This window comes from Salmo trutta, chromosome 38, assembly GCF_901001165.1.
Source record: "Salmo trutta chromosome 38, fSalTru1.1, whole genome shotgun sequence".
Taxonomy (NCBI): domain Eukaryota; kingdom Metazoa; phylum Chordata; class Actinopteri; order Salmoniformes; family Salmonidae; genus Salmo; species Salmo trutta.
In genome coordinates, this window is record NC_042994.1 from 21,818,072 (window position 1) to 21,832,876 (window position 14,805).

Sequence of the window (14,805 nt, forward strand, 5' to 3'; positions counted from 1 at the left end):
GGCTACGGAACCCTGACCTGTTCACCGGACGTGCTTGTTGCACCCTCGACAACTACAATGATTATTATTATTTGACCATGCTGGTCATTTATGAACATTTTAACATCTTGACCATGTTCTGTTATAATATCCACCCGGCACAGCCAGAAGAGGACTGGCCACCCCTCATAGCCTGGTTCCTCTCTAGGTTTCTTCCTAGGTTTTTGGCCTTTCTAGGGAGTTTTTCCTAGGGAGTTTTTCCTAGCCACCGTGCCTCTTTCACATGCATTGCTTGCTGTTTGGGGTTTTAGGTTGGGTTTCTGTACAGCACTTTGAGATTTCAGCTGATATACGAAGGGCTATATAAATAAAATTTGAGCTGTAGTCGATGAGCAGCATTCTTACATAGGTATTCCTCTTGTCCAGATAGGATAGGGCAGTGTGCAGTGTGATGGCGATTGCATCATCTGTGGACCTATTGGGGCGGTAAGCAAATTGGAGTGAGTCTAGGCTGTCAGGTAGGGTGGAGGTGATATGATCCTTGACTAGTCTCTCAAAGCACTTCATGATGACAGAAGTGAGTGCTAGTCGTTTAGCTCAGTTACCTTAGCTTTCTTGGGAACAGGAACAATGGTGGCCCTCTTGAAGCATGTGGGAACAGCAGACTGGGATAGGGATTGATTGAATATGTCCGTAAACACACTAGTCAGCTGGTCTGCGCATGCTCTGAGGACACGGCTAGGGATGCCGTCTGCGCCGGCAGCCTTGCGAGGGTTAACACATTTAAATGTTTTACTCATGTTGGCTGCGGTGCAGGAGAGCATGCAGGCTTTGGTAGCGGGTCATGTCAGTGGCACTGTATTGTCCTCAAGCGAGCAAATAAGTTGTTTAGTTTGTCTGGGAGCAAGACATCGGGGTCAGCGACGAGGCTGGTTTTATTTTTTATTTTTGATTGACTGTAGACCCTGCCACATACCTCTTGTGTCTGAGCCGTTGAATTGTGACTCTACTATCAGCTATTTTAAACATTTTGTCATGAGGCTGAGAGAAAACAGTCATGTTTTTTCATCGTACTCTTATGTAGGTGTCATAACCAGCCATTAAATAACTACAGTGGTAGGTTCTGTGGGTTTTGACTCTTATGTAGGTGTCATAACCAGCCATAAAATAACTACAGTGGTAGGTTCTGTGGGTTCTGACTCTTATGTAGGTGTCATAACCATAATAATGCAATACATGTTACAAACGTGTCTAAATATATATCATGACAGTGTTATGACCATATTATGACATATGACATGGTTATGACCGTGCTATGATGCTGGGTGTAAAGTATAGTGTTACCATTTTAAGTGTTTCTATAGTCCTTTATGTGAAAAATGAATGGTGGATAAACGATAGGAACCATTTCCGTCTTTGACAGCTGGGTTTTATGGTATTAGGAGAACAAACAGATAAAAAAATAATGTTTACTTTTTTTTACCTAGGCAAGTCAGATAAGAACAAATTCTTATTTTCAATGATGGCCTAGGAACAGTGGGTTAACTGCCTTGTTCAGGGGCAGAACAAGAGATTTGTACCTTGTCAGCTTGGGATTTGAACTTGCAACCTTTTTGACTCCTTTTTGACAACCTTTTGTCATGAGGAAAACACTACACCAATGTTTCTGTTTCTGACACCTTTTTGACAACCTTTTTGTTGCTAGTTCAATGCTCTAACCACTAGGCTATGCTGCCGCCCCAGATCTGGTACCAGGCTAGACAGGTATAACATTACATTTGAAAATGTAGTTTAATTTGTTATTTACTTTGTAACCTTTTTCTCCCAGAAGGAGAAGTCTGTCTTTCATTTTATCTGATTCTGGCAAGCAGCCAAGGTTAAAACGCGACACCCAATCAGAATTCAGATCCTACCTGTCTTGAGTAGAATAATGTTTGCCTAGCAACACTCTCTCATTGGCTAGAAATGACTAGTTGCAGGGAAAATGAAACTTAGCAGAATGTAAGGGGCAGCACATTGGGCGCTTTAGTTTCGCATGAGTTTTAAACCATTCCATTGGTCGTTGAGGTAAATCTCCACCCACCCGGGGCATGTGGCTATGCAAAACCAGCAGGCCCACTGCTTCAGCTATCTGTGACAACAGGGGACAACAATTAACAGATCTGTGAAACCACACTAAAAGTGAGTATTCAACTTAACTACCTTACTAATTAAATGTTGTACAACAATCTACTCTACAGTTTTTGAATAACTGTAGCACAATAATATGTAGACATTTTATTGATACCAGGTCTGTTAACATTTATGCATAAATAATCATATGATTGCATCACTTAACATCAAAAAGTCAAAACAAATCATGTAGCTGTTAACAATCACATTCTGCTATATGTTGTATTTATGCACATGTTTTAATATTGTAGAACAGTGAAAGGAGAATTATGGTTTGACTTTTACCTGAAACATTTACCTTGTTTAGTGCAGAGATAGTGCAGTATACTGTACCTTGTTTAATGCAGAGATAGTGCAGTATACTGTATCTTGTTTAGTGCAGAGATAGTGCAGTATACTGTATCTTGTTTAGTGCAGAGATAGTGCAGTATACTGTATCTTGTTTAGTGCAGAGATAGTGCAGTATACTGTACCTTGTTTAGTGCAGAGATAGTGCAGTATACTGTACCTTGCTTAGTGCAGAGATAGTGCAGTATACTGTACCTTGTTTAGTGCAGAGATAGTGCAGTATACTGTATCGTGTTCAAGGAGGCTGATCTTGGGTGAACAGCCATCTTATAGCAGGTTGTTGCTGTGAGGGACACACCTGCAGGTTTTTGACAGTACTGACTAAGGTCGCGTTCCACTGCTTAGACGTTGCATGCATCAACCAATGGTTGACTGACAGATTGCAAAAACACATGATAGGATTAGCTGATGTGTAAAATATCTATCCAGGCGTTGTAAGATCTGGCATGTGGTGGTTCATTTCTTTACTATCAAATGAGGAGAGACAAACTTATCACACAAGTCAGAGTTATACTTAAACGAAATCTTTCATCACTTATTAATAAGGGAACAGGTCAATACAACACACACATATAAAGTGAATCGATTGAGTGCTCTACGATAATGATGGCTGGTCAACGATTCATGCTCAGATGATCTATAGAATTGGTCACAAGCTTAAGATTTGTATGAAAGACACCTATAATGCATAGCAGACAGTATCTGCTGTGTCAACAGTTTTCATTACATTTACATTTACATTTAAGTCATTTAGCAGACGCTCTTATCCAGAGCGACTTACAAATTGGTGCATTCACCTTATGATATCCAGTGGAACAACCACTTTACAATAGTGCATCTAAATATTTTAAGGGGGGGGGGTTAGAAGGATTACTTTATCCTATCCCAGGTATTCCTTAAAGAGGTGGGGTTTCAGGTGTCTCCGGAAGGTGGTGATTGACTCCGCTGTCCTGGCGTCGTGAGGGAGCTTGTTCCACCATTGGGGTGCCAGAGCAGCGAACAGTTTGGACTGGGCTGAGCGGGAACCGTGCTTCCTCAGAGGTAGGGGGGCCAGCAGGCCAGAGGTGGATGAACGCAGTGCCCTTGTTTGGGTGTAGGGCCTGATCAGAGCCTGAAGGTATGGAGGTGCCGTTCCCCTCACAGCTCCGTAGGCAAGCACCATGGTCTTGTAGCGGATGCGAGCTTCAACTGGAAGCCAGTGGAGAGAGCGGAGGAGCGGGGTGACGTGAGAGAACTTGGGAAGGTTGAACACCAGACGGGCTGCGGCGTTCTGGATGAGATGTAGGGGTTTAATGGCACAGGCAGGGAGCCCAGCCAACAGCGAGTTGCAGTAATCCAGACGGGAGATGACAAGTGCCTGGATTAGGACCTGCGTCGCTTCCTGTGTGAGGCAGGGTCGTACTCTGCGAATGTTGTAGAGCATGAACCTACAGGATCGGGTCACCGCCTTGATGTTAGTGGAGAACGACAGGGTGTTGTCCAGGATCACGCCAAGGTTCTTAGCACTCTGGGAGGAGGACACAAGGGAGTTGTCAACCGTGATGGCGAGATCATGGAACGGGCAGTCCTTCCCCGGGAGGAAGAGCAGCTCCGTCTTGCCGAGGTTCAGCTTGAGGTGGTGATCCGTCATCCACACTGATATGTCTGCCAGACATGCAGAGATGCGATTCGCCACCTGGTTATCAGAAGGGGGAAAGGAGAAGATTAATTGTGTGTCGTCTGCATAGCAATGATAGGAGAGACCATGTGAGGATATGTCAGAGCCAAGTGACTTGGTGTATAGCGAGAATAGGAGAGGGCCTAGAACAGAGCCCTGGGGGACACCAGTGGTGAGAGCGCGTGGTGCGGAGACAGATTTTCGCCACGCCACCTGGTAGGAGCGACCTGTCAGGTAGGACGCAATCGAAGCGTGGGCCGCGCCGGAGATGCCCAACTCGGAGAGGGTGGAGAGGAGGATCTGATGGTTCACAGTATCAAAGGCAGCAGATAGGTCTAGAAGGATGAGAGCAGAGGAGAGAGAGTTAGCTTTAGCAGTGCGGAGAGCCTCCGTGACACAGAAAAGAGCAGTCTCAGTTGAATGCCCAGTCTTGAAACCTGACTGATTAGGATCAAGAAGGTAATTCTGAGAGAGATAGCAGAAGAGCTGGCCAAGGACGGCACGTTGAAGAGTTTTGGAGAGAAAAGAAAGAAGGGATACTGGTCTGTAGTTGTTGACATGGGAGGGATCGAGTGTAGGTTTTTTCAGAAGGGGTGCAACTCTCGCTCTCTTGAAGACGGAAGGACCAGTGTCTATACACTGACAGGAGATTTACGATGTCTTTGGGGGATAAAACCTAAAGAGCATTCCAGAGCATGAGTTAATGTTTCTGTTCTGTACTGTACCAGGGAGAGATGGCTCCAGTATGGAGTTGGGGGAACTCCATACTGGAGCCATCTCTCCCTGGTACAGTACAGAACAGAAACATTAACTCATGCTCTGGAATGCTCTTACCAGATACATACACATTACCAGATACATACACATTACCAGATACATACACATTACCAGATACATACACATTACCAGATACATACACATTACCAGATACACACACATTACCAGATACATAAACATTACCAGGCAACTCTTTTTGTTTATATTTACAACTCAGGTTAGCTATGTTGGCCTATGGAGTCCCTTGGGAAACCCAGCTACCAAACCATCCAATGACGGGATTTATAAATAAATGATCTGGGCTCCTGAAAGGACTGATCTCTATAATATACATGCTATACATGCTAACTTCTGGAAAGTGGTAAAACATTTTAAACAACAAGCTACTGAAAACTATGGACCCGAGATATGAGCTTCCCAGTCGCAACTACTTTGCACGAGAAGCACTGCCACAAATGTACACTGAAGTCAGGCACCTTATGTATCTTTGATTTCAAAAAAGGTACTCCTGTTGTTATACAGTGTTTATGTTTACATGTTATTGTTATTTGAACAGCTGAGCATTTAATCTGAACCAGGTGAAGAGCCCTGTTTATTATTTATTCATTTGATTTTTCCGCTGTTCACTGAAATAGCCGGTTTCAATAAAACTACTTGAGACATGTCATATCTGGCTTTGACTTTGACTGAACATTTGCTCTCACTTTGCGGAAAAAATATCGGGATATATATCTTATATCGATATTCAGCCTAAATATATTGGGATATGACTTTTGGTCCATATCGCCCAGCCCTACATGTGAGTACATTATGTTCACCTGATGTAGGCTACATTGTTAGGGATTGTAATTTGTCTTACAACAGTTATACCACATAACATTACTCTTTTTATAGTTTATAGTTTAATAATTTGTATTGTTTGAAAGTCAAATAGATGAGAAAAAATATATAATTTAGTTCATCCTCATCTATAAACGTTGGAACTTTGCCAAACACGCTGCATGTGTCACCGAAGAAATGTGGACTTTTTATTTTGTAATGAGGTCATTGTCTGTTTCCATGTTTTTGATTGGCTGCAGTAGTAGAAATGGAACGAGGAAGAGGAGGGACTCTGAAGATTCTGTTCCTGTTGACACTGTCAGCAAGACTTCACTGGTCAATGCCAAGGTACACACACACACACACACACACTTGTTGTTTGTTTGTTTGGATCTCATTATCTTTTCCAGAGGCAGCATATATTATTTCTGGGGTCAACAGAAAACACAAAACATGACAAGTAACTAAACACTGATAGACAAGGACAGTCACACAAATAAATGTATAAATATATATTTAATAATACAATACATTAAAATAATGTGTTTGTTTGTGTGTGCCATTCCATGAGAAATTGCTTCATATTTTATTATTTTTAGTTTAATTTTGGACTTGGTGACTGTGAAGAGACCCCTGGTGGAATGTCCTTTGGGGTATATATGTGTGTATAAGCTGAATGTTATTTATTGATAAGAGAAGCATTTGTCTCGTCAACCCTCAACCAGGAAAGACACAGACACACACACACACACACACACACATATATATATGCATGGTCATAGAGTAGCCTTATATCAAGACACCTACTATCAAATCAATCATTTCTTGTTTATTTCCACAGTTTCAGGGCAGCCCTCTAACTTGAGGATAGTTCTGGTGGGGAAGACTGGAGCAGGGAAGAGTGCAACAGGAAACACCATCCTGGGGAGAGAGGTGTTTAAAGTGGAGGCTTCTCCAGTGTCTGTGACTGCTCAGAGTGAGAAACAGAGTGGAGTGGTGGATGGGAGGAAGATTGATGTCATCGACACCCCGGGGCTCTATGACACAACAATGTCTAAAGAAGAGATGGAAAGTGAGATAGAAAAGGCCATCTACATGTCAGTCCCAGGACCCCACGCCTTCCTGCTGGTGATCAGACTGGGGAGGTTCACAGAGGAGGAGAGGAACACTGTGAAGTGGATCCAGGAGAACTTTGGAGAAGAAGCATCAATGTACACCATCATTCTGTTCACACATGGAGATCAACTGGAGGGTAAATCAGTGAAGGAGTTTCTGGCTGAGAGCAAAGATCTACAGAAACTCATCAATATCTGTGGGGGCCGATATCACTCCCTAATCAATGACAAGAGAAAACACAACACTCAGGTCCCAGAGCTGCTGGAGAAGATAGAGGAGATGGTGTCGAGGAATGGAGGAAAACACTACACCAATGAGATGTACCAGGAGGCCCAGATGAAGATCGAAGAGGAGGAGGAGAGGAAGAGACAAGAAGAGGAGAAGAGAGAGAGAGAGAGGAGACAGGAAGAGGAAGAAAGAAGAAGAAGAGAAGAGAAATTGAATGACTGCAAGTGGTCAGCATTTGCCAGTACGGCTGCATTGGGGTTGGGAGCCATGTACAGCTCTCCATTGTCATTAGCAGCAGGAGCTGCATTAGCCGCTGTTAAAGGTTATCAATGCATGGACACCTATTTCAACTCAGAAGACCAGAAGAAATAAGATTTTCACATCCACCATCTCAGATTGTTTTGAAATTAAGATTCATTCTTGTGTTATATAATATAAATATAAATTTATCTCTGAGAATTTAAGCAAATGTATTGCGCCCAAATTTGACATTTTAATTGATAGGATTCATATACTATTCAATACATATAGTACACAACATCTGATCTGGATCCAGTTTTTCCCCAACAATGATTAAGAACAAAGAATGGTCAAAAGCCTCAGATCAGATGTTGGCTATTATTTCACACTAATGCCTTGTTATCTTGAGGACGGCCATTTGCATCTCCCCAATGGTCCAAATGTGGAATCCGTACCCATGCTGATATCATGGACAGTAATGGTTTGAGAACATTCCAAGATTTGGAAGATACATACACATTACCAGGCAACTCTTTTTTGTTTATATTTACAATTTAGGTTAGCTATGTTAGCCTATGGAGTCCCTTGGGAAACCCAGCTACCAAACCATCCAATGACGGGATTTATAAATAAATGATCTGGGCTCCTGAAAGGACTGATCTCTATAATATACATGCTATACACGCTAACTTCTGGAAAGTGGTAAAACATTTTAAACAACTCCTCCCCTTGGGGGTGGCAGATAGCCAAGTGGTTAGAGCATTGGGCCAGTAACTGGATGGTTACTGGATCAAATCCCTGAGCTAACAAGGTACAAATCTGACCTGCTCCTGACCAACGCAGTTAACCCACTGTTCCCCAGGTGCTGAAGATGTGGCTGTTGATTACGGCAGCCCTCTGCACTTCTCTGATTGGGTTAAATGTGGGTTGGGTTAACTGCGGAAGACACGTTTCAGTTGTACAACTGACTAGTATCCCCCTTTACCTTGTTGTCCCAGCAGGTTTTGACAGCTTCTGGTCCCATACCAGACTAAATTTGTTGTACTTTTAATAACCATTTAGCTTCAGCTGGCCAATTATTTGAAAGGATAATCTCTGAAAATGCACATCATTCTACTAGAGAGTCCCCTAGTCACATGACCTTGTAGATAACGATGTACTAACAGACTCACAGACTGTATCTTCATTTCCCCATTTGATGTCTATGATGTACTAAGTGCTATGCTAAAGTGTAAGAAAGTAAAAAATGTATAGCTGATTCACATAATCCCTTCTTACTCTCTGCACCATTTATCGCAGAACCATTATATTATAACTTTACAGTTGTTTCTGGTGATATCCTTAAGATCTGTAAAGCAGGACATGTCCTCCCCCTACATAAAGGAGGAGATCCTTCTGACTTAGATAACTACCGTACAATTTGCAAATGATCTTGCCTTTCCAAAGTGTTGAATCCCTGGCCAACTGTCAACAAACTTTTTTAACTTCCCACTCTATTCTTAATGTGAACCGGTTTTAGACCTGGACAGAGCACAGTTTCAGCTGCTACGCTTGTTTTAGATGTTTTCAATTGCTTTGATCAGAAACATTATTTCCAAGACCTTGGACACTGTTGACCATCACACTCATTCAAAGGTTGACTGAAATAGGCCTGGATCAGGCTTCTTGAAAGTGGTTTGAGAATGTTCTGTCAAACAGGACTCAATGTGTGATTTCTGATGGTGTGAAGTCTAGTTTCCTGGTACTGGAACCTGTTCTCTTTACTATTAATAAAAATAATATTGGTTTATCTGTTAACTTGGATTATTAATCTGTATGCAAAGTGGGCCTCGGTTTTAGGAATATATCTTGCCTCTCCCTAAATAGCAGGAAGCAGACTGACAGTTCTTCCTGACAGTTCTTGACTAAGGTAACACCATTTAACAGATTGCAGCAGCTACTACTCTTAAAACTGTGGATGCCGTCTACCATAGTGCTCTTCACAGGTGACAGTTTTAATACTCACCACTACATCCTGTATCAAAAGGTTGGCTGGTCCACATTAAAGTCCCGTAGATCACTTCATTCCTCCCTTTTTGTTTACAAAGCTCTACAACAGAAGCTTCCAACGTACCTAACTTTGTTGCTAACGTATGACATAATGAGCTACCAAAGCTGCTCGTAAGATTAGTTAACTCTTGAGGTCCCTCTGGTCTCGACCAATTTAGGTAAATCCTCCTTTAGTTTTATTGCCCCCATTGTTGTAATAACCTACAAAACTCCTTGCATCTTGATTCCCTGGTGCCTCTAGGGCAGATTAGAACTCTGGTGGTGAATTATTTCAATGAAGATTGTATTTTACCCTTTTTTCTCCACAATTTCGATCTTGTCTCATCGCTGCAACTCCCCAATGGGCTGGGGAGGCGAAGGTCGAGTCATGCGTGAAACATGACCCACCAAACCACGCTTCTTAACACCCGCCCGCTTAACCCGGAAGCCAGCCGCACCAACGTGTCGGAGGAAACACTGTTCAACTGATGACCGGGGTCAGCCTGTAGGCACCCGGCCCGCCTCGTGATGAGAAGGACGTCATTCCACCAAAACACACCTCGTGATGAGAAGGACTGTGAGGGAAGTCAGTGCATCATGTTGATGACTTCAGAACAAAGCAGACATTTCATCCACCTGTGGTGAGAGATAGGTATCTAAATAGGAAGGACTGTCTGAAACACATCAGCACATGTGGGATGTGTCACAAATGGCACCCTATTCCCTTCACCAGGGCCCTCGTGCACTATAAAGTGTACTAGGTGCCTTTTGGTACAAACCCCACAGGTACCTCCCACAACACAAACCCAATGGGGAAATGTAAGTTCCCCAAATCTCATATTTAGTGTAGAGTGATCAACACAATGTTTAGCATATGTAGAGATTCTGTAATACACATGATATACATCGTTCTATTTGTGACACTCAAGGTGCGGGTTTATAGTCACCAGACTTGTTATGGTTTGTTCTCATATCTGTTGATATAGTGAATGACACCAGAGCAAGTTACTGAAGGTACAAGTTAAAGAACCGAGGACTGATTATTCACTTTTGTATTATATTGATAACCTTCTGTGGACACTGTCTGATGATCTGATTAGTTTACAACTACTGTTTGATGAAATTTATTACTAATAATCTTTTTACTATAGTGATTGCTTTAAAACTGTTTAATATCTGTGTAACAGCTGATGTTTATAACTCTAACAGCTGATGTTTATAACTCTTTAACAGCTGATGTTTATAACTCTGTAACAGCTGATGTTTATAACTCTGTAACAGCTGATGTTTATAACTCTGTAACAGCTGATTTTTATAACTCTGTAACAGCTGATGTTTATAACTCTTTAACAGCTGATGTTTATAACTCTGTAACAGATTATGTTTATAACTATATAACAGCTAATGTTTATAACTCTGTAACAGCTGATGTTTATAACTATAACAGCTGATGTTTATAACTCTGTAACAGCTGATGTTTATAACTCTGTAACAGCTGATGTTTATAACTATAACAGCTGATGTTTATAACTCTGTAACAGCTGATGTTTATAACTCTGTAACAGCTGATGTTTATAACTATATAACAACTGATGTTTATAACTCTAACAGCTGATGTTTATAACTCTTTAACAGCTGGTGTTTATAACTCTGTAATAGCTGATGTTTATAACTCTGTAACAGCTGATGTTTATAACTATAACAGCTGATGTTTATAACTCTGTAACAGCTGATGTTTATAACTCTGTAACAGCTGATGTTTATAACTATATAACAACTGATGTTTATAACTCTAACAGCTGATGTTTATAACTCTTTAACAGCTGGTGTTTATAACTCTGTAATAGCTGATGTTTATAACTCTAACAGCTGATGTTTATAACTCTAACAGCTGATGTTTATAACTCTTTAACAGCTGATGTTTATAACTCTAACAGCTGATGTTTATAACTCTGTAACAGCTGATGTTTATAACTCTAACAGCTGATGTTTATAACTCTGTAACAGCTGATGTTTATAACTCTGTAACTGCTGATGTTTATAACTCTGTAACAGCTGATGTTTATTACTCTGTAACAGCTGATGTTTATACCTCTGTAACAGCTGATGTTTATAACCATAACGTCTGACATTTTATAATTCTAGAACAGCTGATGTTATTAACTATTTAACAAATGATGTTTATTACTCTCTAACAGCTGATGTTTATTACTCTAACAGCTGGTGTTTATTACTCTGTAACAGCTGATGTTTATAACTCTGTAACAGCTGATGTTTATAACTCTGTAACAGCTGATGTTTATAACTCTGTAACAGCTGATGTTTATAACTATAACAGCTGATGTTTATAACTCTGTAACAGCTGATGTTTATTACTCTAACAGCTGATGTTTATAACTCTTTAACAGCTGATGTTTATAACTCTATAACAGCGGATGTTTATAACTCTGTAACAGCTGATGTTTATAACTCTGTAACAGCTGATGTTTATAACTCTGTAACAGCTGATGTTTATAACTATAAAAGCTGATGTTTATAACTATAACAGCTGATGTTTATAACTCTTTAACAGCTGATGTTTATAACTCTATAACAGCGGATGTTTATAACTCTGTAACAGCTGATGTTTATAACTCTGTAACAGCTGATGTTTATAACTCTGTAACAGCGGATGTTTATAACTCTGTAACAGCTGATGTTTATAACTCTGTAACAGCTGATGTTTATAACTCTATAACAGCGGATGTTTATAACTCTGTAACAGCTGATGTTTATAACTCTGTAACAGCTGATGTTTATAACTATAACAGCGGATGTTTATAACTCTGTAACAGCTGATGTTTATAACTCTATAACAGCTGATGTTTATAACTATTTTTTTATTGATTTATTTTTTATTTCACCTTAATTTAACCAGGTAGGCAAGTTGAGAACAGGTTCTCATTTACATTTGCGAGCTGGCAAGCAGTTTGACACATACAACAACACAGAGTTAGTTACACATGGAGTAAAACAAACATACAGTCAATAATATAGTAGAAAAATAAGTCTATATACAAAGTGAGCAAATGAGGTGAGATAAGGGAGGTAAAGGCAAAAAAGGCCATGGTGGCAAAGTAAATACAATATAGCAAGTAAAACACTGGAATGGTAGATTTGCAGTGGAAGAAAGTGCAAAGTAGAAATAGAAATAATGGGGTACAAAGGAGCTAAATAAATAAATACAGTAGGGGAAGAGGTAGTAGTTTGGGCTAAATTATAGATGGGCTATGTACAGGTGCAGTAATCTGTGAGCTGCTCTGACAGCTGGTGCTTAAAGCTAGTGAGGGAGATAAGTGTTTCCAGTTTTAGAGATTTTTGTAGTTCGTTCCAGTCATTGGCAGCAGAAAACTAAAAGAAGAGGCGGCCGAAGTAGGAATTGGCTTTGGGGGTGACCAGAGAGAAATACCTGCTGGAGCGCGTACTACAGGTGGGTGCTGCTATGGTGACCAGCGAGCTGAGATAGGGGGGAACTTTACCTAGCAGGGTGTTGTAGATGACCTGGAGCCAGTGGGTTTGGCGACGAGTATGAAGCGAGGGCCAGCCAACGAGAGCGTACAGGTCGCAGTGGTGGGTAGTATATGGTGATGTATATATAACTATGTAACAGCTGATGTTTTAGAACTCTGTAACAGCTGATGTTTATAACAGATGACATTTATAACTTTGTAACAGCTGATGTTTATAACTCTGTAACAGCTGATGTTTATAACTCTGTAACAGCTGATGTTTATAACTCTGTAACAGCTGATGTTTATAATTCTGTAACAGCTGATGTTTATAACTATGTAACAGCTGATGTTTATAACTATATAACAGCTGATGTTTATAACTTTGTAACAGCTGATGTTTATAACTCTGTAACAGCTGATGTTTATAACTCTGTAACAGCTGATGTTTATAACTCTGTAACAGCTGACGTTTTATAACTCTGTAACAGCTGATGTTTATAACTCTGTAACAGCTGATGTTAATTACTCTGTAACAACTGATGTTTTATAACTCTGTAACAACTGATGTTTTATAACTCTGTAACAGCTGATGTTTATAATTCTGAAACAGCTGACGTTTTATAACTGTAACAGCTGATGGACTTCCATATTTGGATTTCCTACCAGCTTCCAGGGTTATTGTTGATAGAACTCAGAGAAGGCCAGATAGACATTTTCTCTGCTTCTGTGCTGGATGGTGTCTCCCTGTTGTAACTTTGATTAAACCATGAATGTGATATCCGTGAACAGCGGGGAAATTGCCTTTAAAAGGATCATTGTCATCTGTCTAGTGCTCTGCTCTATAATACACTTTGGATTGAATCCAGGTCAGAGTCTTGTTCTATGGTAACCATGCTTGTGAGCCTGACCTGAAATTACCCCTGAATAATCGGATGACATTTTTTAATCTATCATCATGTCAGTTACCTACAATTTTCTTTCCTTGTTTAGAAACATGCTGAACTAGTTCCTGCTGATGTCTTCAAAACCAGTGGTGGAAAAAGTACCCAATTGTCATTAATGATTCAAAGTAAAGATAATTTAATATAAAATGACTGATGTAAAAGTGAAAGTCACCCAGTAAAATACTACTTGAGTAAAAGTCTAAAAGTATTTGGTTTTAAATATTCTAAAGTATCAAAAGTAAATGTAATTGCTAAAATATACTTAAGTATCTAAAGTAAAAGTATAAATAATTTCAAATTCCTTATATCAAGCACACCAGACAGTAATATTTTCTTGTGTTTTTAATTTACAGATATCCACTTAGACATAATTTACAAACAAACTGTGTGTTGTTTAGTGAGTCCACCAGATCAGAGGCATGTCTTGGTTTTTGCTCTGACATGCACTGTCAACTGTAAGACCTTATATACAGTTGTGTGCCTTTCCAAATCATGAATTTACCACAGGTAGACTCCAATTAAGTTGTAGAAACATCTCAAGGGTGATCAATGGAAACAGGAAGTACCTGAGCTCAATTTTGAGTCTCATAGCAAATGGTCTGAATACTTATGTAAATAAGGTATTTCTGTTTTGTTTTATATTTTTATTTGCAAAAATTCTAAAAACCTGTTTTCACTTTGTCATTATGGGGTATTGTTTGTAGATTGCTGAGGATTTTTTACAATTTAATTAATTGTGACCGACCTGCTCAAATCGGTATTATGAAGCAAAATATGTGACCGACCGCCTTGATTCAATGTAGCAAAATTTGAAACTGTGTTTTTTTTCATTGGATAAAAGTAGAGACTCGGAGCTACAAAATTGTATATCATACACTGCATCTGCAGGAACAATGTGTCAGTAATTCTGCTTTGAAAGTTGATAAACTTGTAAATTCACATTTGAGAAAATGGTCTTTGAATGTTTTGGAACTTACTGGAGAGCTCTCCTTTGTCTACACACATT

At 40.0% G+C, this 14,805-nt stretch overlaps 1 protein-coding gene across 1 annotated transcript in view; it reads left to right on the forward strand.

Annotated features, from left to right (window-relative positions):
- The window catches only part of LOC115178775 (GTPase IMAP family member 7-like), a 39,130-nt gene extending 29,997 nt beyond the window's left edge, over positions 1 to 9,133 (forward strand). Inside the window, exon 4 of the mRNA XM_029740087.1 lies at positions 6,594 to 9,133. Within this exon, the coding sequence (XP_029595947.1) occupies positions 6,594 to 7,468 (875 nt within the window). The 3' untranslated portion in view covers positions 7,469 to 9,133. The remainder of the gene's footprint in view (positions 1 to 6,593) is intronic.
- Positions 9,134 to 14,805: the final 5,672 nt, after the last annotated feature.